General features: G+C 42.1%; 1 protein-coding gene across 1 annotated transcript in view; it reads left to right on the top strand.

The window, feature by feature from the left end:
- Window positions 1-23,232, top strand: part of LOC144508468 (protein-glutamine gamma-glutamyltransferase 2-like) — a 37,316-nt gene that overhangs the window by 7,070 nt on the left and 7,014 nt on the right. The window contains exons 3-10 of the mRNA XM_078236406.1: window positions 1,644-1,883; window positions 6,577-6,695; window positions 7,534-7,662; window positions 12,113-12,290; window positions 14,062-14,197; window positions 15,999-16,102; window positions 18,851-19,093; window positions 20,006-20,275. Of these exons, the coding sequence (XP_078092532.1) occupies window positions 1,644-1,883; window positions 6,577-6,695; window positions 7,534-7,662; window positions 12,113-12,290; window positions 14,062-14,197; window positions 15,999-16,102; window positions 18,851-19,093; window positions 20,006-20,275 (1,419 nt within the window). The remainder of the gene's footprint in view (window positions 1-1,643; window positions 1,884-6,576; window positions 6,696-7,533; window positions 7,663-12,112; window positions 12,291-14,061; window positions 14,198-15,998; window positions 16,103-18,850; window positions 19,094-20,005; window positions 20,276-23,232) is intronic.

Raw genomic sequence — 23,232 nt, 5'->3', positions numbered from 1 at the left:
AGAGCAGGCTTGAGGGACTGAATAGCCTACCCTGCTCCAATATGTACGTTCTTATCCCTGCCCTTACTGACTTACTCATTCCCTCTACAATTTAAAACACATCCCTCTGTTTAATCCCCTCCATGGCTGTAAATCTTATCTCCATCCTACATTTCCTTTCTCCAGTGATCTGATTGTGGCCTTTTGTGTATCTTCCCCACCCTTTCCCCCATCCTTGATGGCTGCATTTCAGTTCCTTGACCCAGTGCTCTGGAATTCCTTCCTTGAACCATTCCATCTCCCTTCTTTCATTAATCTCTTTCAAGTTATTTTGTGTCCAAAATTTGGTTCACTGATGAAATGTTGAAAGGCAAAGCGTTTTCATTTTCTTCACTGTTGATGCATTTACACAACAGTTAGCATTCTGAGACTGGTAGCTGCAATCTGGGATTCAGAGATTGTCTAGCAAAGAGTCCTGCATATTTGTGTTTACGGCGTTATACGAAGGACCTCTGCCTGCAGTTAACATGTAAATGCTTGCACCATATGAGGGTCCATGTCCTGTCTGCACTGTCTAAATATTTAAAACTAGCTGATGATGTGTGTAGGAAGTGTCTGGGAGGATTGAGGTTTTGATATTGCTTTGGGTTTATACACCAAACAGCTCTGAATAAATGTGAGATGAGACAGGGCGATTCAAGATTCAAACAAAATTGCAGTGTTGAACAACATATTCATCACTCGTCAAATGTGGCAAATTAGGAATCCAGATGTGCTGAATTTAATTTCTGATCAGTGAATCAATACTGAATAACAGACACTGGTTTTGAACACCAGTGCTCATACTCAAAAGATGAATGCATATGAACTTTAATATTCTATTGGTAAGATAAGAAGTGTATGTGAGTGCTTCAATTTCTTAATTCCCGAATGATTTGTTAAGTAAATAAGCACATACAAAGTGCATTTGCTTGTATTTTGTTTGTATTTTTGGTGCTTCCAAATAAAACGTCACTAACCACCAAAACTATGCAGAAGTTAATCAATAGTTTATATTGGACAACATTGCTTTGGAATAAGGTCAGAGACGTGACTCCGGGTTTATACTGAAGGGTTCATGCAATCTGGGAAGCTCTTTACATTGATGCTAAAGTTGTATTGCAGCTGCATTGTCGGGTTTGTACTAATTAGACATAAGGGGACTATTAACTTGCACTAAGTTGTGAATAAGTAACCACAGTGTCACGACATCTGAAGCAACATGATTTAACATCTATGATAGCAAAAAGACCATTTTTATTTATACAACACATTTCACACAATAAAACATTTCAAGGTGCTTCCCAAGAGCATTATGAGGCAATATTTGACACTGAGCCACATAAAGAGATACTGGAGCAGATGATCAATGCTTGGTCAGTCTTTAAGGAGCACCTTAAAGGAGAGAAGCGAGATAAATAGACAGAGGGACTCAGGGAGGAAATTTCAGAACAAAGGACCAATCTTGGAGGATTGTGGGGCTGGAGAAAATTACAGAGATAAGGAGTGAGGCCATGGAGCTAATTAAAACCAAGGATGAAAATTTAGGTTGATCATCATGAACTATGAAAGCTTGGTAAAACCTTTCCTGTTTTACTCATTTAACTATATCTGCTTTACTTTAGGTCCAGAGCCTAAGAAATCAAAAGGAACTAAAATAGAGGTTCCATTCACAAAGTCACTAAATCTAAAAAGATGGAGTGGAATCATCACCTCTTCCACCAGCAGTGAATTGTGCATCGCCATCTCACCATCACCAAGAGCCAAGATTGGTTACCATCGCTTAACTCTGCAGCATGCTTATGATACAAAAGTGCAGTACTATCTTGGAAATTTTGTCGTGCTTTTCAATCCATGGTGCTCAGGTACAGTTTATTTTATCGAACATCATTTCTACAATCAGCAAGTTATTGCATTTGCTTTGTTTACTTGCAGGATTTGAACATTCTTGGAAAAGTGAGCTGTAATTGCCCATTATTAATTGTCGTTATGAAGATGGTGGTGAGTCTGCATCTTGAACCACTGCAGTCTTTGTGATGAAGGTAGACCCACAGTGTGGTTAGTGAATCCCAGGATTTTGACTCAATGACAGTGAAGGAATGGCAATATATTACCAAGTCCGGATGGTGTGTCACTTGCAGATGGTGGTGCTCCCATGTGCTGCTACATAGTAGGCATCATGCGTTTGGCAGGAGTGGCCAAAGAAATCTTGTTGACTTGAAACAGTACATCTTGCAAATGTCATACACTGCAGACATGGCGTGCAGGCAATAGAGTGAGAGAATGTTTAAGGTGATGGATATGGTGCCGATTAAGCTGATTTATACGTTGTAAATAGTGGACAGAAGTTGGGAGTCAGGAGGTAAATCGTTCACTCCAGACCACCCAACCTTTGACCTGCTTTTTTGCCATTGTATTTATGTGGCTGGTCCAGTTAAATTTCTGATGACCCCAAGGTTATAGATGGTGGGGATCAAATGATGACAATGAATAGAAAGGCAAATTATTACCTAAAATGGAAAACAGATTCAAAATGTGTCTGGGCAGAGGGATCTGGGAGTCTATGTTCATGAATCGCAGAAAGTCAGCCTGCATCTGCAGCATGTAATGAAAAATGGGATGTTGGCATTTATTGCAAAGGGACTGGAGTATAAAAGCAGAGAAATGCTGTTGCAATTGTATAGAGTGTTGGTGAGACCACATCTGGAATATTGTGTCCAGTTTTGGTCTCCTTATTTGAGGACTGGTGTGGTGGCATTGGAGGCAGTTCAGAGGAGGTTCACCAGATTGACTCCGGGGATGAAAGGGTTGACGTATGAGGAGAGATTACACAGTTTTTATACACGCTGGAGTTTAGAAGGATGAGAGGGGATCTGATCGAGGAATATAAAATTTTAAAAGGGATTTATGAAGTAAATGTAGACTAAATGTTCCCTCTTATGGGGCAATCTCGAATAAGAGGTCACAGGTATAGGTTGAGAGGCAGTAGATTTAAAACTGAGATGAGGAGGAATTACTTCTCGCAGAGAGTGGTGAATTTGTGGAACTCGCTGCCCCATAGTGTGGTGGAGTCTGAATCGTTGAATGGTTTCAAGAAGGAGATAGATATATTTCTAATAAAAAAAGGGATGAAGGGATATAGGGAACAGGTGGGGAGGTGGATTCGAGACCAGGGAGAGATCAGCCATGATCTGATTGAATGGCAGAGCAAGCTCGAAGGGCTGAATTTGCCTACTTCTCCTAATTCCTATGTTCCTAATGCCATTGAGTGTCAAGACAGGGCAGTTAAATCTTCTCTTGTTGGAGATAGTCATTGCTTGGCATTTGTGTGGCACAGTTGTTACTTTATCAGTCCAAGACATTGAATGCTTCATTATCTGAAAAGTTGCAAATGGCACTGAACATTACAATCATCAGCAAACATCTCCACTTCTGACTTTATGATGGAAGGTAGATAATTGAAGAGGCAGTTGAAGATGGTTGGGCCGAAGTTGCTATTTCGATCCCAAACCAATCACACTAAATAAGTCATAGGATTATCCACAGAATGAAGTATTATTTTTATCTCCTTCTTACCTCCAGTGTCCCAGAAGTCTCTCTTTATACTCATTTGAGTATACCAATAACCAAGTAAAAGATGACATATTTTAAAAATTAGCAAATTGCCAAATAAGCTAATAAAAGTGGATACTGCTTAAAGAGACATCATAACCAAAGATCAAAAACAGAAAGGCCATTCTCTCTTTATAAGTGCTCTAAGCACTTAATTAAACAATCCTTCATCAGTGTGTCTTAACAATATATGTAATGTGCCATGAGCATAAAATGTTCCCGAGGAACTCTTCCAGTGATGTCCCAGGGCTGAGATGATTGCCAACACCAGCCTCCTTTGTGTTCAGTATGACTCCAACCAATGAAGATTTCTCTCCTTTCATTCTCATTGACTTCCATTTTGCTAGACTTCCTCGAGGCTATGCTTGGGCAGTAAAGGCAGTTACTGTTTCTTCACCTCTGGATTACAACTCTTTTCTCCATGGTTGCACTAAGGTTGTAATAAGGTCTGGAAATATGAGATTCTGGTGGAACCCAAACTGAGCACTGGTGAGCAGATTATTGCTGAGTAGGTCTTGCTTGAAAACACTGTTGCTGACACATTCTGTCTCTTTACTCATGATTGAGTTGCCTGATGGGATAATAATGATAATGGACTTGTTCTGCTTTGTGGACATGACGCACCTGGGTAATTTTACTATGGGGCGGCACGGTAGCACAGTGGTTAGCACTGCTGCTTCACAGCGCCAGGGTCCCAGGTTAAATTCCTGGCTTTGGTCACTGTCAGTGTGGACTTTGCATGTTTTCCCCATGTCTGTGTGGGTTTCCTCCAGGTGCTCCGGTTTCCTCTCACATTCTGAAAGACGTGCTGGTTAGGTGCATTGACCCAAACAGGTGCCGGACTGTGGTGACGAGGGGAATTTCACAGTAACTTCATTGCAATGTTAATGTAAGCCTTACTTGTGACTAATAAATAAACATAACTTAATTTTCCTCTTGTCAGGGTAGATCCCAGTGACGTAGCTGTGCTGAAACCATTTTGTGGAGGCACAATTTGTTCTTGAGAGCAAGTCTTCAGCACCAAAGCCAGACTGTTGTCAGGGCTCATAGATTTTGCTCTATCCATATTATCAACCATTTTCACATGGAATGAATTGAATTTGCTGAAGAACGATAGTGATGATGCCCGGGACCTCCAGAGGAGACTGATATGGATCATGCCCTCAGTGCAACAGGCTGAAGAATGTTGCCTGAACTTAGAGTCATAGAGGTTTACAGCATGGAAACAGGCCCTTCGGCCCAACTTGTCCATGCCGCTCTTTTTTTTAAAGCCCGAAGCTAGTCCCAATTGCCTGCACTTGGCCCATATCCTTCTATGCCCATCTTACCCATGTAACTGTCTAAATGCTTTTTAAAAGACAAAATTGTACCCACCTCTACTACTACCTCTGGCAGCTTGTTCCAGACATTCACCACCCTCTGTATGAAAGAATTGTCCCTCTGGACACTTTTGTATCTCTCCCCTCTCACCTTAAACCTATGCCCTCTCGTTTTAGACCCCTACCATTGGGAAAAGTGATTGACTATCTAACTGATCTGTGCCCCTCATTATTTTATAGACCTCTATAAGATCACCTCTCAGCCTTCTATGCTCGAGAGAAAAAAATCCCAGTCTACCCAGCCTCTCCTTATAACTCAAACCATCAAATCCCGGTAGCATCCTAGTAAATCTTTTCTGCACTCTTTCTACTTCAATAATAAACTTTCTATAATAAGGTGACCAAAACTGTACACAGTATTCCAAGTGTGGCCTTACCAATGTCTTGTACATCTTCAACAAGACGTCCCAACTCCTTATTCAATATTCTGACCAATGAAACCAAACGTGCTGAATGCCTTCTTCACCACTCTGTCCACCTGTGACTCCACTTTCAAGGAGCTATGAACATGTACCCCTAGATCTCTTTGTTCTGTAATTCTCCCCAATGCGCTACCATTGGCTGAGTAAGTCCTGCCCTGGTTCAATCTACCAAAATGCATCACCTTGCATTTATTTAAATTAAACTCCATCTGCCATTCGTCAGTCCACTGGCCCAATTGATCAATCCGAGATAACTTTCTTCACTGTCCACTATGCCACCAATCTTGGTGTCATGTAACTGTCTAAACGTTTTTTAAAAGACAAAATTGTACCCGCCTCTACTACTACCTCTGGCAGCTTGTTCCAGACACTCACCACCCTCTGTGTGAAAAAATTGCCCCTCTGGATCCTTTTGTATCTCTCCCCTCTCACCAGAAACCTATGCCCTCTAGTTTTAGACTCCCCTGCCTTTGAGAAAATATATTGACCATCTAGCTGATCTATGCCCCTCATTATTTTATAGATCTCTGTAAGATCACCCCTAAGCCTCCTACGCTCCAGAGAAAAAAGTCCCAGGCTATCCAGCCTCTCCTTATACCTCAAACCATCAAGACCCGGTAGCATCCTAGTAAATCTTTTCTGCACTCTTTCTGGTTTAATAATATTCTTTCTATAAGAGGGTAACCAAAACTGTACGCAGTATTCCAAGTGTGGCCTTATCAATGTCTTGTACATCTTCAACAAGACGTCCCAACAAGACAGTCCAAAGATGTGCGGGTTAGGTTGATTGGCCATGCTAAAATTGCCCCTTAGTGTCCTGAGATGCGTAGGTTAGAGGGATTAGTGGGTAAAATATGTAGGGATATGGCCTGGGTGGGATTGTGGTCGGTGCAGACTCGATGGGCCGAATGGCCTCCTTCTGCACTGTAGGGTTTCTATGATTTCTATGATGATTTCTATGAACTCCTGCATTCAATGTTCTGACCAATGACTCACAACCTGATTGTGCTGTAGTGGTTGCTTTACAATTTTTAGCTGATTTTGACCGGTTCTTCTAGCATCAGTGCATCACCAGGTCCAGAATTCCAATTGTTCCTTTGTCTTTTCATCCCAAATGACTTAATGAATGTCACATCTAATTTCAGAGGATGAGGTTTTTCTGAACAGCGATTCTCAGCGAGATGAATATGTGATGAATGAAACTGGAATTATTTACGTTGGCAGCAGTAATTACATACATGGAGTTCCGTGGAACTTTGGACAGGTACCGTATGTGAAAACGAGGCAATATTCTGATTCATTCTCTTAATTTGCTAAAGTCCTGTAACATTTCAGATGTTTACTTACATCGTTTATTAGGAATGCTGTTTCAGATTGCATTTTTGATACAAGGTCAGATTTAGATTCACAAAGTATTTACTAAATTTACAAAAATGACAGAATTCCTAAAGGTGCACAGTGTTTTATTGTTTTGAGTAGAATGATTTCTGAAGTGATTTTCAAACAGGGCAGCTGTTAAACTGCATATTTTATAAGGCCAAATGGAGGTTTGAAAGCTGTATGTGGAGTGCTGTTGTGGAACATCTAACATTCCTCTATTGGTCAAGTAGTCCGCAAATTGGCATCGCATGTGGAGTTAGGGAACACCTGAAAGGATGTGCGCAGCACCCCTGATCTACAGCACTGGAACAATTATATTAATTGAACAATGCAGTTTAAGAGAATTGAACAGTTTGAAACCTGGGTTTGAAACCAACCATGACAGGTGGTGAGATTTTGGAATTCAATAAAAATCTGGAATTAAGTCTGATGATGGGGACCATGAAAACATTGTCAATTGTCATGAAACTCTATCTGCCATCATTAGCTGATCTGGCCCACAGCAGATGTGGTTTACTCTTAAATGTCCTCTGAAATGGCTTAGCAAGTCCCTCAGCTCAAGGGCAATCAGAGATGACCCAGCCAGCTAATCCTATGAATGAATAACAAAAATGTAAACTGTAATCAAATGGAGTACTGTAGCCTGAGAGAAACTCAAGTACTTAAAGTTAATTAATCATTTCTAATGATATTTATCAATTGATACATGTTAATATTTACAGTTTGAAGAAGATATTTTGGACATCTGCCTAAAGTTATTGGACAAAACGCCCAAATATTTGAAAAACCCAAATAAGGCACTTGGGAAGAGAGGTTTTCCTGTTTATGTTGCGAGAAATGTCTCTGCCATGGTAAGTATTTACACCTCACGGGTAAAATTACCGTTTTTCCCAATGGTTTTGGTTTTAAAGTCACTGTATGCCGAGCCAAGTAAACCTGAATGTCTCAAGTTAATTCCCAGTCTGTGATGATAACTGATCTCTGCCTCAATATCTGGGTCAAAGAACAAAGAATTCACTCAGGGTTATCTATGGATCCCTGCTGCTGCATTCATGCAGTTGTTTGCTGAGATTAGAACTGGGTTTGATGTTTTGCCCACATTTGTTTGCTAACACTAATTCGGCAGCATTTTCCATCCACCCCCCCCGCCCCCCTCGTGCCCTGCTTTGCAGCAGCGGACGCAACTTGCTATTGGCTGGTGGTGGGACGTTCTGTTCCTGCCGCTGTCAACGTGATTTTCCTTTGTTTGCACCCTCCGCCGATGAACCTGCAGAGGATGTCACCACCAGCGGCAGGACCAGAAGATCCCCCCAATGGGACTGGCCAGAAAATCCCGTTTATTGAATAATCTCGCCCGTAAAGAATGGCCAAGGATTGGAGGATGCCTGGTGTCCTAATCTAGAAAGCGAGTGGGTGAAGGATAGATCTCAGTATTATATTTACAAGCAGACACCTAACTCAACCACTCCACCATTTCAATAAGTGTCACTTTATATGTAGTCAAGTGAAATCCCAATAAATGCCCACCACCCGCATACAATTACTATATAATTAACATTTGGCATTGATAGAGTCACATAAATAACATCCTGAAGGACACATCTAATACCAATAATGATGGATAACATTAATGAATCATAAAATCACATTTTTAATTACAAAGCATCAAGAGTTGGTTATTTAATCCCTTAAACCTGTTTTAATGGAAATGGGCTGATGTGTGACCTAGCTCCATTAACCTGACTTTGTTCTATATCCCCAATTCCTTTGGATATCAAAGACCCATCAATCTCACCTTTGAAATTGATTATCAACACAGCATCAATTACTATTTGCAGAAGAGAGTTGCAAATTTTGACTATCCCTTGTGTGAAGAAGTATTTGCCTACTTTCTATTTGATCAGTTCTCTGATGCTTGCAAACTTCAGTCAAATCACCCCCCAAATATCAAAATTCCAGGGAATATAACCCTGATTTGAGCATGATGTGTCTTTTTAACTTAACCCTTAGAGTCAAGGAATCATTCTGGTAAACATATGTATAATGACTCAGGAAGCACTGCTGGAAAGGAACATAGTTTATTACAGAATGCAAAGTAAAACCACTACCATGGTATACACACAATAGTCCCTGCCTGGCACTACAGTTCAGCAGGCCCAGTCCTGGGCTTGCCTTATAAATGCTCAGGCAATGAGTTCCAGCTGGGCAAGCCACTGTCTGTTATCATGGGAAATCATATTCAACAAGCCCCAAAGGGAGATCACTCAATGCAAACTCATGGGGGTTATGAAACCCCTCACCAGCTCTGCCCCATTGAGTTTGAGGATTCCCCCTTGCTGCCATTGTGATGGGGCCTTCTCCGTCTCTTTGCCCATGGCCTCATCTCCATCACTTTAGGGTCTGCTATGGGGAGTGGGGTATAATAGATATGTGAACGCCTGGTCTACATCATTTGGAAGACAAGATGCGGGCGATCAAAGGCGCCATCCAGAAGCTAAGATCATTTTTGGGGCTGTAACCAATTACGGGAAATTTATACCCACCATCTTGGCCTCATTACACCAACTACTGAAAAAGGATTAGCCTTGGGAGTAGATTTCCAGTCCATCCATAGCTTTCAGTAAAGTGAAGCCACAGTTTTCCCTGTCAAATGTTTTGGCACATTATGATCCCAGGAAAAAACTACTGCTGACCTGCAATGCATCCCCACATGGAATCGGGGCAGTACTGGCACATAGGTAGCCAAACAGAGATGAACACCCAATTGCGTACACTTCCACGTGCTTGGTTGTCGTGGAATGCAAATATGCCCACATTGAAAAAGAAGGGTTGGCAGTGATATTCGGGGTTAAGAAATTCCACCAGTACCTGTATGGGCAAATATTCGTCATTATCACGGACTACAAGCCAATACAGGAGGACAAGGCAGTGCCGCCCATACCATCAACCCGAATCCAGCAGTGGGCTTTATTACTGGCTTCCTAGAATTATTGATTGGAACACAGTGCAGGGGGCCAGGTAGCCAATGCAGATTGAGTTGGTTACCGTTAGCAGACACCCCCAATGGAAGAGACCGTTAAGCCAATGAACTTTTTGGAAACTCTCCCAGTGGCAGCAAATAATATATGGCTGTGAATTGAAAAGTACAGTAAGAGTTTTAACAACACCAGGTTAAAGTCCAACAGGTTTATTTGGTAGCAAATGCCATTAGCTTTCGGAGCGCTGCTCCTTCGTCAGATGGAGTGGATATCTGCTCTCAAACAAGGCACACAGAGACACAGAATCAAGTTACAGAATACTGATTAGAATGCGAATCTTTACAGCTAATCAAGTCTTAAAGATACAGACAATGTGAGTGGGGGGAGCATTAAGCACAGGTTAAAGAAATGTGTATTATCTCCAGACAGGACAGCCAGTGAGATTCTGCAAGTCCAGGAGGCAAGCTGTGGGGGTTACCGATAGTGTGACATGAACCCAAGATCCCGGTTTAGGCCGTCCTCATGTGTGCGGAACTTGGCTATCAGTTTCTGCTCAGTGACTCAATTGAAAAGGATCCAGTCCTCGTGAAATTGAAATGGCCAGTACTGACGGGGAAAACAAAAAGGCCATTACTGATTGCATCCCACTCATACGAGAGCCAGAAAATGCAGCTGACCGTGGAAGATTGCATACTACTCCAGAGCTGTCGTCCTGAGCTAGGGCACCATCCCATCCTGGCTGAACTTTACCATGGCCACCCAGGGGTGGCAAATATTAAAATGCTCATAAGGAGCTCTATCTGTTGGCCAGGAATGGAAACGGACATAGCCCCGCTCTTGGGCCTGTGTCAGCAATGCCAACAAGGGCGGGAGCTATCACCAGCAGCTTCTCTGCACCCTTGGGAATGGCTGGGAAGGTCATGGACCTGGCTACACATCAGCTATGCTGGTCCATTCATGGGTTCAATGTTCCTTGTAATGGTAGATGCCCATTCAGAATGGATGGATGTGTACAGGGTGAATTCATCAAACACAAGAACGACAGTGGGGAAACTTCCCACCTCTTTTGTGTCACATGGGATCCTGGAGGTGCTGACAATGAACCATCATTTACTAGCCAGGAATTATTTTATGAAGTCGAATGGAATTCGACATATTAGTACGACACCATATCCCTCATCATCTAACAGCCTGGCAGTAAAAATGGTCTACACTCTAAAAGCATGTTTAAGGAAACAGCCCACAGCCTTCTTGGATACCAAACTGTCCAGGTTCCTCTCCAATTAGAGGACGACTCCCTTCTGCATACAACTACAGGAATAGCCCCAGCTGAGTTGCTCATGGGCAGATTACTCTGCACCAGGTTGAACCTGGGGGGTGAGGGGGTAAGGGTGGAAAGACATCAAGAAGTCCAGTGCCATGCCCACACAACACCAGCCAGGAGAGACAGCTAAAGGCAGGCGATAGGGTGTTATTACAGAAACATGGGAATGGCTCCGCATGTTTAGAATGCACAGTTGACTCAAGGATAGGACCAATTTCCTGCAAAGTCCATGTGAGTGATACCATCCTGCGAAAACCCCTGGACAATTTAAAAGTCATTAAACTCCAGGCCATGCTGGAACAATCTATACCCAGTTCATTGGGAACCTCGGAAAAAATTCCGGGACCCGCTAGCTCCCGCTCTGTGTCTCTGGTCATTGGAACCTCTGAGTCTGAAATGGACATGGAAGACTTGGCCGCATCGACTCCCTTGCCACCTGGTGAAGAGAGTGAACACGTGCCTCAACACCCAAGATGAAAGAGGCAAAATCCAGTCGGCTACTTCTGACGCAGAACTGGATCCAGCACTGCAATGCTGCAAGAGGCTCGTAAAGTGAACGATCTGCCAAGGTTCCTCGGACCTAGGCGGGGAGGGATGTAATGACTTTAACGAGGTCCATGAGGTGAACCTGTTAGAACATGAACTCCCTGATTGAGGCAGTTTATGCTGTCCAATCTAGGAGCCCTAGGGAGTGTCTGGGTTACAGGCACACAGTGTGTCTACTCTCTTCTGGGGAGGACCTGCCTGAGCATAAGTAACTATTGTAAATAAAGCTGGATTTGGTAAAGGGACTCCAGCCTCTTGGGAGTTATTTCATGGATCCTGTAATTTATTGCAAAAAACTAGAAGCTACTAAGTGCTAATGCCAGCAAAAGAGGATTCCATAGCACTCCATTATATTAATTATCTAATGCCTTTGATTTCTTCAATGTGTTTGCCTTTTTCATTGCTGTCATGGCTTCACAACAATGCCAATAAAAATTTGTCTACTCTTTTCAGGTAAATTGCAATGATGATTCCGGAATACTTCTTGGCAGATGGAGTTCCCCATATAGTGGTGGAGTATATCCAGGGAAATGGACTGGAAGTCTTGCAATCCTTCGCAAATGGTCTAATAGTGGCTGCAAAGCAGTTCGCTATGGGCAGTGCTGGGTGTTTGCAGCAGTCACCTGCACAGGTAGAGAGACAATCTGTGTGACATCTCAAAAATAAGGGACTTACAGTTGAAATGGAATTGGTAAATGTGGAAATGTACTTATTTATTTCCAAAGAAATTTGGACATAGAATTTTGTAGCACATATTTTAATATGTGGGGGTGGGGGGGAGTGGGTAGGGGGTGGTGGGTGCAGAATGGTGGTTCTCCAAAGTATGAATAGCTGAATAAGTGGTGTGGGAGAAAGGGATTCCATTTCAGACTGACCGAGTGGTGTGGGAAACTGGCACCAGGAAATAAATAAAAATACAATTATATCAAGAGGTCTACATTGAAGAACTTGTACTTCAACTAGTTTAATCACACCTAGAATCCTGTGAGCAGTTCTGGGCACAACACCTTTGTAAGGATGTATTAACCTTGGAGGATGTGTTGCATATGTTTACTCGATTGATACCTGGAATATAATGGTTAAATAATGAGAAGAGAGTACACAAAGCTAAGATTGCGTTCCCTCAAATTTAAAAGGTTATGGGACGATTTGATTGTTGGATCTAGCACCGGGCTGGATTACATATGCCCCACTGGTCCTATTTTGGTTGTGGGCAGCACGCAAAATAGGGTGGATGCCAAATCCACCATCCATACGCAAGCTCACCATCATATTAAGTGGAGGGGGGATGTGTTCTGAAATACCACCCACCATATTTAAATAAATAATTAAAAGTAATTTAACTTGTTAAGCTAATGGACCCTGATAATATGCTGCCCATGCCATAACAGTCAAAGTGTCAGTAAGGTGGGAGTGGATAAGCCATTTTTATAAAAATACATTTTTAAAGGTAGGAAAGGAAAGTGGGAACCGACTTTTGGGGGGGCGTCCTTTGCACATCAGGAAGGGCAGCAGCCACCCTAACATTGTAGTCACCCCCCACTCCCCCCATTCTACCTATAACTTGCTCTATTTAATACAGCACCACCCACCCCACCCCCGCTGCCCCCAGAAGTCCCATCTCCTATCTAGAAGTCACTTTGCATGGGATTTCCATGTCAATATTTGGTTTCCTCTGGGTGTTCCTGTTTTCTCCCATACTCTGAACAATGTGCTGGTTAGGTGCATTGTCCGTGCTAAATTCTCCCTCAGTATACCTGAACACATGCCAGAGTGTGGCGACTAGGGGATTTTCATTGCAGTGTTAATGTAAGCCTACTTGTGACACTAATAAATAAACTTTAAACTTTAAAACTAAACTTTCCCCCTCCTCTTTCTCTAAACTGCCCAAACACCGCCACTCAAGATCCCAGACTTACCTTGCTCTGGGATCTATGGGCCTTCTGCTTGGACCTGCTCGCTGTCTCATCAGCACCCACTAAATCTCTCAGAGCTCTTGGGACTGCTGGAGCAGTTGGCCAATCTGACTGAGCAGTAGCCCCCGAGGGTGGGATGCAGGTTCCATGGGTTGCTTATTTAGCTCACTTGCAGTGCATTAGGCTAGAGGATAGGCTGGTGAGTCAGCTCCACACCAAATTGACTTGTTGCAATCGAGTGATACTCAATCACCCATATCAATTGCCATTCACATCATTCACATCAAAGTAACAGTTTATTACATACTTTGTTTGGATCCAAAAAGACCTAATAATTGAGCTCGATATTGCATGCTGAATTGTTAAGACTTGCATCCAAATGTCAGATGGTCGCACTGGTTAAGAATTTACATTTTAAGAGCATTGGGATAGTTATTCTTCTATAGTTGGAAACACATGGAATTAAATTAATAACTCTTTCTTTAGTTTTGAGGTGTTTAGGAATTCCTACCCGTGTGGTCACAAACTTTGATTCTGCTCATGATACTGATGCAAACTTAACCATTGACGAGTACTATGATGTAGCAGCGGAAAACATGGGAGAATCACATGATAGCATTTGGTGAGTTCAACAATGAAATGAATATTCAAGCAGCATGCTTAGTTAACAAATGCACTCGGAATAACATAATGCTACCGATGTAGTTATACTGTATGGTGAGAACTTTACGGTAACAATCTCGAGTGCCAGTGAGAAATGGAGTGAATGAATATTTTCCATATTTAAAAAACTGTCTGACGACCAGTATTTAAACAAGGAGCCAGAGAGAGACCTAACAGAAGGGAATTGGAAAGCAAATTGGAAGGATTACTGGGCAGCATGAAATCAGAAGCATGGTCATACCAGAGGTGGTGTTAAGCTGGGGAATAAAGGTAGAAGTAAAATCACCATGGTACCAGAAGACCATTGGCTGCTCTCCTTTTTGAGGGGAAGAGCTGATTGGTGGCGAATTAACCTGAGATTACTACAATTCAAACAAGGTGAATAACCTCAACCCGTACTGGAATTGAACCAAGCTGTTGGCACTTCTTTGCGTCATGAACCAAGTAAAGTAAACTGACTCCCTAAACAATGTCAGACTAGGGAATACAGCTTTCAGGCATGCAAGAATGGGTTCAGGTGTACATTTCAGTATATTAGAGAAGTGGATAGCAGCTAATATTTCAAGTAAGTTAATATAGTTGTCTTGGCAGCAGATCAGAGACAAAAGGGATTCTTAATCTGTAGTTATGAGGAGGGGGTTCAAGGGTAAAGGGCCTGCAAGTACAGCTCAATGTTGTCATGAGCTTTGCCCATCATGACAGGTTTACTTAAGGTTTTGGACATTTTAAGAATTGATATAAAGAGTGGGGATCAGGCCAAAGCTCAAAGTAGACAGGAAAAGTGTGCAACGATGCAAAGTTTTGACTGTATTTTTTTCCTGCCAGCAGTGGATTGATCACACATGGGATAATTCTTTGGAATATGTAGTGTTCAATTTATTAATCAAAGTAACAAATCATACTCATGGATGCTGATCATCAGCATTGGAAATTGGAGACTGAATTGCTCTTTATTTTCAACAATGATCAGAAATTTTGAATTTTGCAAGTGGAGACTGAAATTATGATAGACGGTGAGCAAACTTCAGAACTAATAGGAGGTTTTAATCATGTCCCCCAATCTATCATAAATATTCTCAAACTAAGCCCTTGAGGGGATCTCAGCTGGTGCATGAAATCTTCAAATTTTTGCATTTGTTCATTTAGTCATACAATCTGTCAGTTGCTGTATAATAATACATATTTTCTGCAATTATGTCCCTTTAGATAACTGAAAGCTCCCATCTAGAAGTTACTTTGCATGAGAATTCCATGTCAATATTTTGTGGTCACTGCTAAGAATCTATATTTTATTCTTTTATGGGATGAGGGCATCACTGGAAAGGCAATCATTTGTTGCCCATGACTGAGTTCCCTTGAACTGAGTGGCCTAATAGGCTATTTTAGAGTCAATCAAATGTATTCTAGACCAGGTAAGCATGGCAAATTTGCTTTGCTGAAAGGCATTTGTGAACTTGACGGGATTTTATAACTGATGATAGTTTCATGGTCACTGGATTTATATTCTAAATTAATTAATTGAATGTAAATTCCCCCAGCTGCTGTATTGGGGTTTGAACCCCATGTCCCCAGAGCATTAGCCTGAGTCTCTTGATTATTACCAGTGACATTACCAGTATACCATCATATCTCCTGTCAGTATACCATCATGTCCTGTCAGTATTTGTACCATTTCTGCCATCTTGGCTATAACTATTTAATATTTTATCCCTCTGAGAATTTCTGTGATCTGTGACTTTACTATTGTCCTTTTGCTTCAGGAATTTCCACGTGTGGAACGAAACTTGGATGGCACGAAATGACTTAAGTCCAGGCTATGATGGATGGCAGGTAGTGGATGCAACACCACAGGAGGAAAGTAACGGTAAAGAACAGGAATAGCATGAGGGGACCAGTGTGCATTATGAATGAAACAGTGACACATTGGTAACATAGAAACACGAACCGAAGATTTAGGCCCTGCAGCCTGTTTGATTAGATTCTCGCTGAATCATACCTCCACCGACCAGCCTTGATTCCATAAGCCTAGAAACTTTTTAATAATAAAAATCTAGCAATTTCAGTTTTAAATTATTCAATGGACACAACAGGCTCAGAAGAATTTTTAGGGAAGGGAGTTCCAGATTTCCACTACTATTATACATGTATTTTATACATATATTAGGAACAAGTGGGTAGCTAGAGAAAGTGTTGCTCCACTCAAGACAAAGGAGGAAAATTATGCTAGAGCCAAAGGAAGTGGGAGAGAACCTTAATGAAGACTTTGCATCGTTATTCACAAAGGAGAGGGACAGCTTGATTGATGGTATCTCGGAGGGATATGTAAACCCTCTAGAGCAAGTTATCATTATGAGGGAGGAAGTATTAGGTGCATTAAAAAGCATTAAGATACACAAATCCCCAGGATCAGATGGTATCGATCCCAGATTACTGAGGGAGACAAGAGGGGAAATTGCTGGGCCTCTAACAGAAATCTTTGTTTCCTCGTTGGCCACGGGTGGGGTCCCACAGAATTGGAGGATAGCCAATGTTGTCCCGTTATTTAAGAAGGGTAGCAAGGATAACCCGGGCAATTATAGACCAGTGAGCTTGACATCAGTGATAGTGAAATTGTTGGAGAAGATTCTTAGGGATAGGATCTAAACACATTTGAAACTGAATGGTCTTATTAGCGACAGACAGCATGGTTTTATATGAGGGAAGTCATGTTTCACTAATTTGATTAAGTTTTTTGAGGAGGTGACAAAAATAATTGATGAGGGAAGGACCATGGATGTTGTTTACATGGACTTTAGTAAAGCATTTGACAAAGTCCCTCCTGGCAGGCTGGTGCAAAAGGTTAAATCGCACAGGATCAAGGGTGAACTTGCGAGATAGATTCAGAACTGGTTTGGCCTTAGAAGACAGAGGGTAGCAGTGGAAGGGAGTTTTTCTGAATGGAGGTCAGCAACTTCTGGTGTTCCACAGGGATCAGTGCTGGGACCTCTGTTGTTTGTAATATATATAAATAACTTGGAAGAAGTCTGATTAGCAAGTTTGTGGATGATACTAAGATTGCTGAAGTTACAGATAGTGATGAAGATTGTCAGAGAATACAGCAGGATATAGATAGGCTGGAAAACTGGGCAGAGAAATGGCAGATCAAATTTAATACAGACAAATGCGAGGTGATGCATTTTGGTAGATCCAATTCTGGTGGGAGATATAAAATAAGTGGCAGAACCATCAGGAGCATAGACACACAGAGGTCTGGGAGTACAGCTCCACAGATCCTTAAAAGTGGCAGCACCGGTGGAAAAAGTGGTGAAGAAAGCTATGGCGTGCTTGCCTTCATCAGATGGGACACAGAGTATAAAAGTTGGCAAATTATGTTACAGTTATATAAAACGTTGGTTAAGCCACATTTGAAATACTGTGTCAATTCTGGTCACACTACCAGAAGGACATGGAGGCTTTGGAGGGAGTACAGAAAATGTTTACCAGGATGTTGCCTGGTATGGAGGGCATTAACTATGAGAGATTGAATAAACTGGGATTGTTCTCCCTGGAAAGATGGAGGCTGAGGGGCAACCTGATAGAAGTTTATAAAATTATGAAGGGCATAGATACGGTGAACAGTTGGAAGCCTTTTCCCAGGGCAGAAATGATAATTACAAGGGGGCACAAGTTCACGGTAAGGGGTGAAAGGTTTAGTAGAGATGTGCGGGGGAGGTTTTTTACACAGAAGATCGTGGAGGCCTGGAATGCACTGCCAAGTGAGATAGTTGACACAGACAAATGCAAAGGCGGAAAGTAGAGGAATACAGGAGATTGGTATAGATAGGACAGAGATACAAAAGGGTCCAGAGGGGCAATTTTTTCACACAGACGGTAGTGAGTGTCTGGAACAAGCTGCCAGAGGTAGTAGTAGAGGTGGGTACAATTTTGTCTTTTAAAAAGCATTTAGATAGTTACATGGGTACGATGGGTATAGAGGGATATGGGTCAAATGCGGGCAACTGGGATTAGCTTAGGGGTTTTAAAAAAAAAGGGTGGCATGGACAAGTTGGACCGAAGGGCCTGTTTCCACACTGTAAACCTCTATGACTCTATGACAACGTGATCGGCACGTTGATGGGCCGAAGGGCCTGTTCCTGTGCTGTACTGTTCTTTTTTCTTTGCTGTTTGTATTTTTCATGCGAAGAAATGCTTCCTGAATTCATCCCGAATGCCCTCGCTTTAATCTTAATGTCATGCCTCTCTTTGTGCAAGCCCCCCCCCCCCCCCTCCAACCAGAGGAAATAATTTATCTTCATCTATGACATTAGATCCTTTAACCATCTTAATTAGATCTGATGAGGCTGTGAGAATACAAGTGTCATTTAAACAACTGGCCCTCATATCTTTTGGCCCTTTTAGGAATGCAATGAATTGATTATGAATAGGGTAAATGATGAAGTGATTAAATATGAGGCAGTAATTGAACTGAAGAGTTCACCGAGTGTGCATGTGCATATGGGCGATAACCTGTTAAATACAATACATAGACAAAGAAATAACCCCTTTAAGTAGCTGTTCATTTCAATTGGCTATAATCCATTCGAATATGTAATAATTTCCATGTTATTTTTAGGAATTTACTGCTGTGGACCAGCTTCAGTAACTGCAATCAAAGAAGGGGAGACGGATTTGGGATATGACGTCCCATTTGTCTTTGCTGAAGTAAACGCCCATTGTGTGAATTGGTTGGTTTTTGAAAGTGGAGAGAAAATGAAGATAGACGTTGAGGATTCACGTGTTGGCCACAACATCAGCACAAAGCGCTGTGGTGTCGAAGAACGTGAGGACATTACCAGCTATTACAAATATCCTGACGGTAAGAACAGAGTTAATTAAGGCAAAGCAAGAAAGGCAAATTTGTTTAATCTCTAAGCAGGAATTCAATAACTCTTTGCTGGGCATGAACCAAATTATGTCACCACCGGGTTGGGGGTGGGATAGTGGCAGGAAGAACCTCAAAAGGGGTTTTCTCTGGCACAAATCACATTTGGCTCCTGTCATAATATTCTCCGGATATGATGCAATTTGCACTGGACTGCACGGGGCTGGAGAATCGTCTCCCCATTATTTTTTATAATGAACCAGGTTTAATAAGTAAACTCATGGTGAGGAACCCTTTGGGTAAGAATGATCATAATAAGTATTGAATTTTACATTGAGTTTGAGAGTGACTTGTTAAAGTCATTGATGGGCTTCCAAATATATAATCAGTACAAGGGAAAATGTTGGAATCCATTATTAGGAAAATGATAACATGACACCAGAAAATCATGATATGATTAGATAGAATCAATATGGTTTTATGGAAAGGATTTCTTGAGAAATCTATTGGAGTTTTTCAAACAAGCAGTAAACAGGGTGGATAATGGCAAACCAGTGGATGGAACATATTTGGATTTTCAGAAAGCTGTTTGAAGATTCCACACAAGTGCTTGTTGCACAAAATAAGGATTCTTGAAGGTGATTTTAGAGTGGTTACAAATTAACTAAGCTCTTTTAAAACAGGAACATAAACTGCAAGACAGTTAGTTTTGATGAAAACTGAGATCAGAATTTGGTCTGTGTGCAGACTATTTTGGAAAGGATTCAGCTTTCAATCAGCTGTTTAATTCATGATCAACAATGCTGATGATAAAAATGTCAGAAACACAGGTTATCACAGAATCATTAAAACCAGCTAAAAGGCTTGTCTTGGATGCAATAACGCTCATTTATTTTTGATTCCAAGGCTCTGTTCAGGAAAAAGATGTTTTTGAAAAGGCTAGCAGAATCCTTACTGCTCCAGTACCAGCCAAGACACTAAATGTGTCTATGACCACTGACCTGCCTATCTACAATGGAAATCCATTTACGGTCTCAATGGTCATCTCCAACAAGACTTCAGAAAAAAAGGTCTGCAACCTCAAGTTTTGGGCGAAGAAAAGGCAATACAATGGAGTATCAGAGAAACAAATCATCAAGAAGCATAAACAGGACATCACTATTCCACCCAATGAAGGTAATGAAAATATTATGTCTAATCTGGAAATACTCAGCAGATCAGGCAGCATGTATGGAGAGCAAAAACAAATTAATTGATTTTCAATGAGGTGGCAGGAACCTGATGTCCAGTCAATTGGCAGGGTGGCAGTGTGGTGCCCAGCTATTGGCATTGAGCATCTCCAAGTAATGGAAGCTGCCTGCCTGGCACCAGCAGCAAAGGCAGGCGGCAGCCATGATGGTGTCTGCCATTGCCTTGATGAAGAGAGAAGGCAGCTGCTCAGAGGGCCAGCAGCATAAAGGCATGAGACAGACTGGGAATGTACAAAACTGATGTGGGGTGTGTGGTCAAGTGCAGGATATTGTTATTCTACGGAACAGTCATCTGGTAAAGGAACAAGCTGGAGAAGACCTCTCTTCAACATAGAAACCATAGAAACCATAGAAAATTACAGCTCAGAAACAGGCCTTTTGGCCCTTCTTGTCTGTGCCGAACCATTTTATGCCTAGTCCCACTGACCTGCACTTGGACCATATCCCTCCGCACCCCTCTCATCCATGAACCCGTCCAAGTTTTTCTTAAATGTTAAAAGTGACCCCGCATTTACCACTTTATCCGGCAGTTCATTCCACACTCCCACCACTCTCTGCGTGAAGAAGCCCCCCCCTAATATTCCCTTTAAACTTTTCTCCTTTCACCCTTAACCCATGCCCTCTGGTTTTTTTCTCTCCTAGCCTCAGCGGAAAAAGCCTGCTTGCATTCACTCTATCTATACCCATCAAAATCTTATACACCTCTATCAAATCTCCCCTCAATCTTCTACGCTCCAGGGAATAAAGTCCCAACCTATTCAATCTCTCTCTGTAACTCAGCTTCTCAAGTCCCGGCAACATCTTTGTGAACCTTCTCTGCACTCTTTCAACCTTATTTACATCCTTCCTGTAACTAGGTGACCAAAACTGTACACAATACTCCAAATTCAGCCTCACCAATGCCTTATATAACCTTACCATAACACTCCAACTTTTATACTCGATACTCCGATTTATAAAGGCCAATGTACCAAAGGCACTCTTTACGACCCTATCCACCTGTGACGTCACTTTTAGGGAATTCTGTACCTGTATTCCCAGATCCCTCTGTTCAACTGCACTCTTCAGAGTCCTACCATTTACCCTGTACGTTCTTCTTTGGTTTGTCCCTCCAAAGTGCAATATCTCACACTTGTCCGCGTTAATCTCCATTTGCCATTTTTCAGCCCATTTTTCTAGTTGGTCCAAATCCCTCTGCAAGCTTTGAAAACCTTCCTCACTGTCCACGACACCTCCAATCTTTGTATCATCAGCAAACTTGCTGATCCAATTTACCACATTATCATCCAGATCATTGATATAGATGACAAACAACAATGGACCCAACACCGATCCCTGCGGCACACCACTAGTCACAGGCCTCCACTCAGAGAAGCAATCCTCCACAATCACTCTCTGGCTTCTTCCATTGAGTCCAATTTACTACCTCCCCATGTATACCTAGCGACTGAACCTTCCTAACTAACCTCCCATGAGGGACCTTGTCAAAGGCCTTGCTGAAATCCAGGTAGACAACGTCCACCGCCTTCCCTTCATCCACTTTCCTGGTAACCTCCTCGAAAAACTCTAATAGATTGGTCAAACATGACCTACCACGCACAAAGCCATGTTGACTCTCCCTAATAAGTCCCTGTCTATCCAAATATTTGTAGATCCTATCCCTTATCACACCTTCCAATAACTTGCCCACCACCGACGTCAAACTTACTGGCCGATAATTTCCCGGATTTCTTTTGGAACCTTTTTTAAACAACGGAACAACATGAGCCACCCTCCAATCATCCAGCACCTCCCCCGTGAATACTGACATTTTAAATATGTCTGCCAGGGCCCCTGCAAGTTCAACACTAGCTTCCCTCAAGGTCCGTAGGAATACCCTGTCCGGTCCTGGGGATTTATCCACTCTGATCTGCCTCAAGACAGCGAGCACCTCCTCCCCTTTAATCTGTAAAGCTTCCATGGCCTCCCTACCAGTTTGCCCTATTTCCGTAGACTCCATGCCCGTTTCCTCAGTAAATACGGATGCAAAAAAACCATTTAGTATCTCCCCCATCTCTTTTGGTTCCATACACAGTCTACCACTCTGGTCTTCAAGAGGACCAATTTTATCCCTCACTATCCTTTTGCTCCTAACACACCTATAGAAGCTCTTTGGATTTTCCTTCACTCTGTCTGCCAAAGCAACCTCATGTCTTCTTTTAGCCCTCCTGATTTCCCTCTTAAGTAGCTTCTTGCACTTTTTATACTCCTCGAGCATCTGATGTGTTCCTTGCTGCCTGTACATTTCATACAACTCTCTCTTCCTCTTAATCAGTGTTACAATCTCCCTCATAAAACATAATTTTATCCACAAAACCCAATATAACATAAATGCAGACTGCTTTTACATTCTACACTCTTTCTTCCCCACACAGGTGGAAACTGTTTCTTATCTTTGTGCCCTAACCTTGCCTCAACAGTTACAGCTGCTCTTAATCATTACTGGAGCCTGTTCTCCATTATCACAGCGTTTGCAGCATTAACACTCTGAAGGGTTGGGTTTTTTCAAAATCTCCATTACATATTTCAGTCCCTACCTGCCCTGCACATGAAAAGAGCTTAATGGTCTATTAATTGGAGGTGAGCAGTTTCCCATTCAGAGATTCCCTCTGGGACCATGATTTTTTAATTGTGTCTTCAATGATCTTCCATCAGAATTAATGAAATGTCAATGACATGAAATCTTAACTCTGTCTTTCTTTCTAAATTTGCTACCAGACCTGCTGAGTATTTCTGGGGCATTTTCTCTTTAAATGTATTGAATTTAATGGAGCCCGCCAGAGCAGGCATGGTGGTGACGCGGATGGTGAGCGGGACGGGGACGGGGGGAATTGCAGTGGCGAA

This window comes from Mustelus asterias, chromosome 20 (assembly GCF_964213995.1).
Source record: "Mustelus asterias chromosome 20, sMusAst1.hap1.1, whole genome shotgun sequence".
NCBI lineage: Eukaryota > Metazoa > Chordata > Chondrichthyes > Carcharhiniformes > Triakidae > Mustelus > Mustelus asterias.
This window is presented reverse-complemented; position numbering and strand designations above follow the sequence as displayed.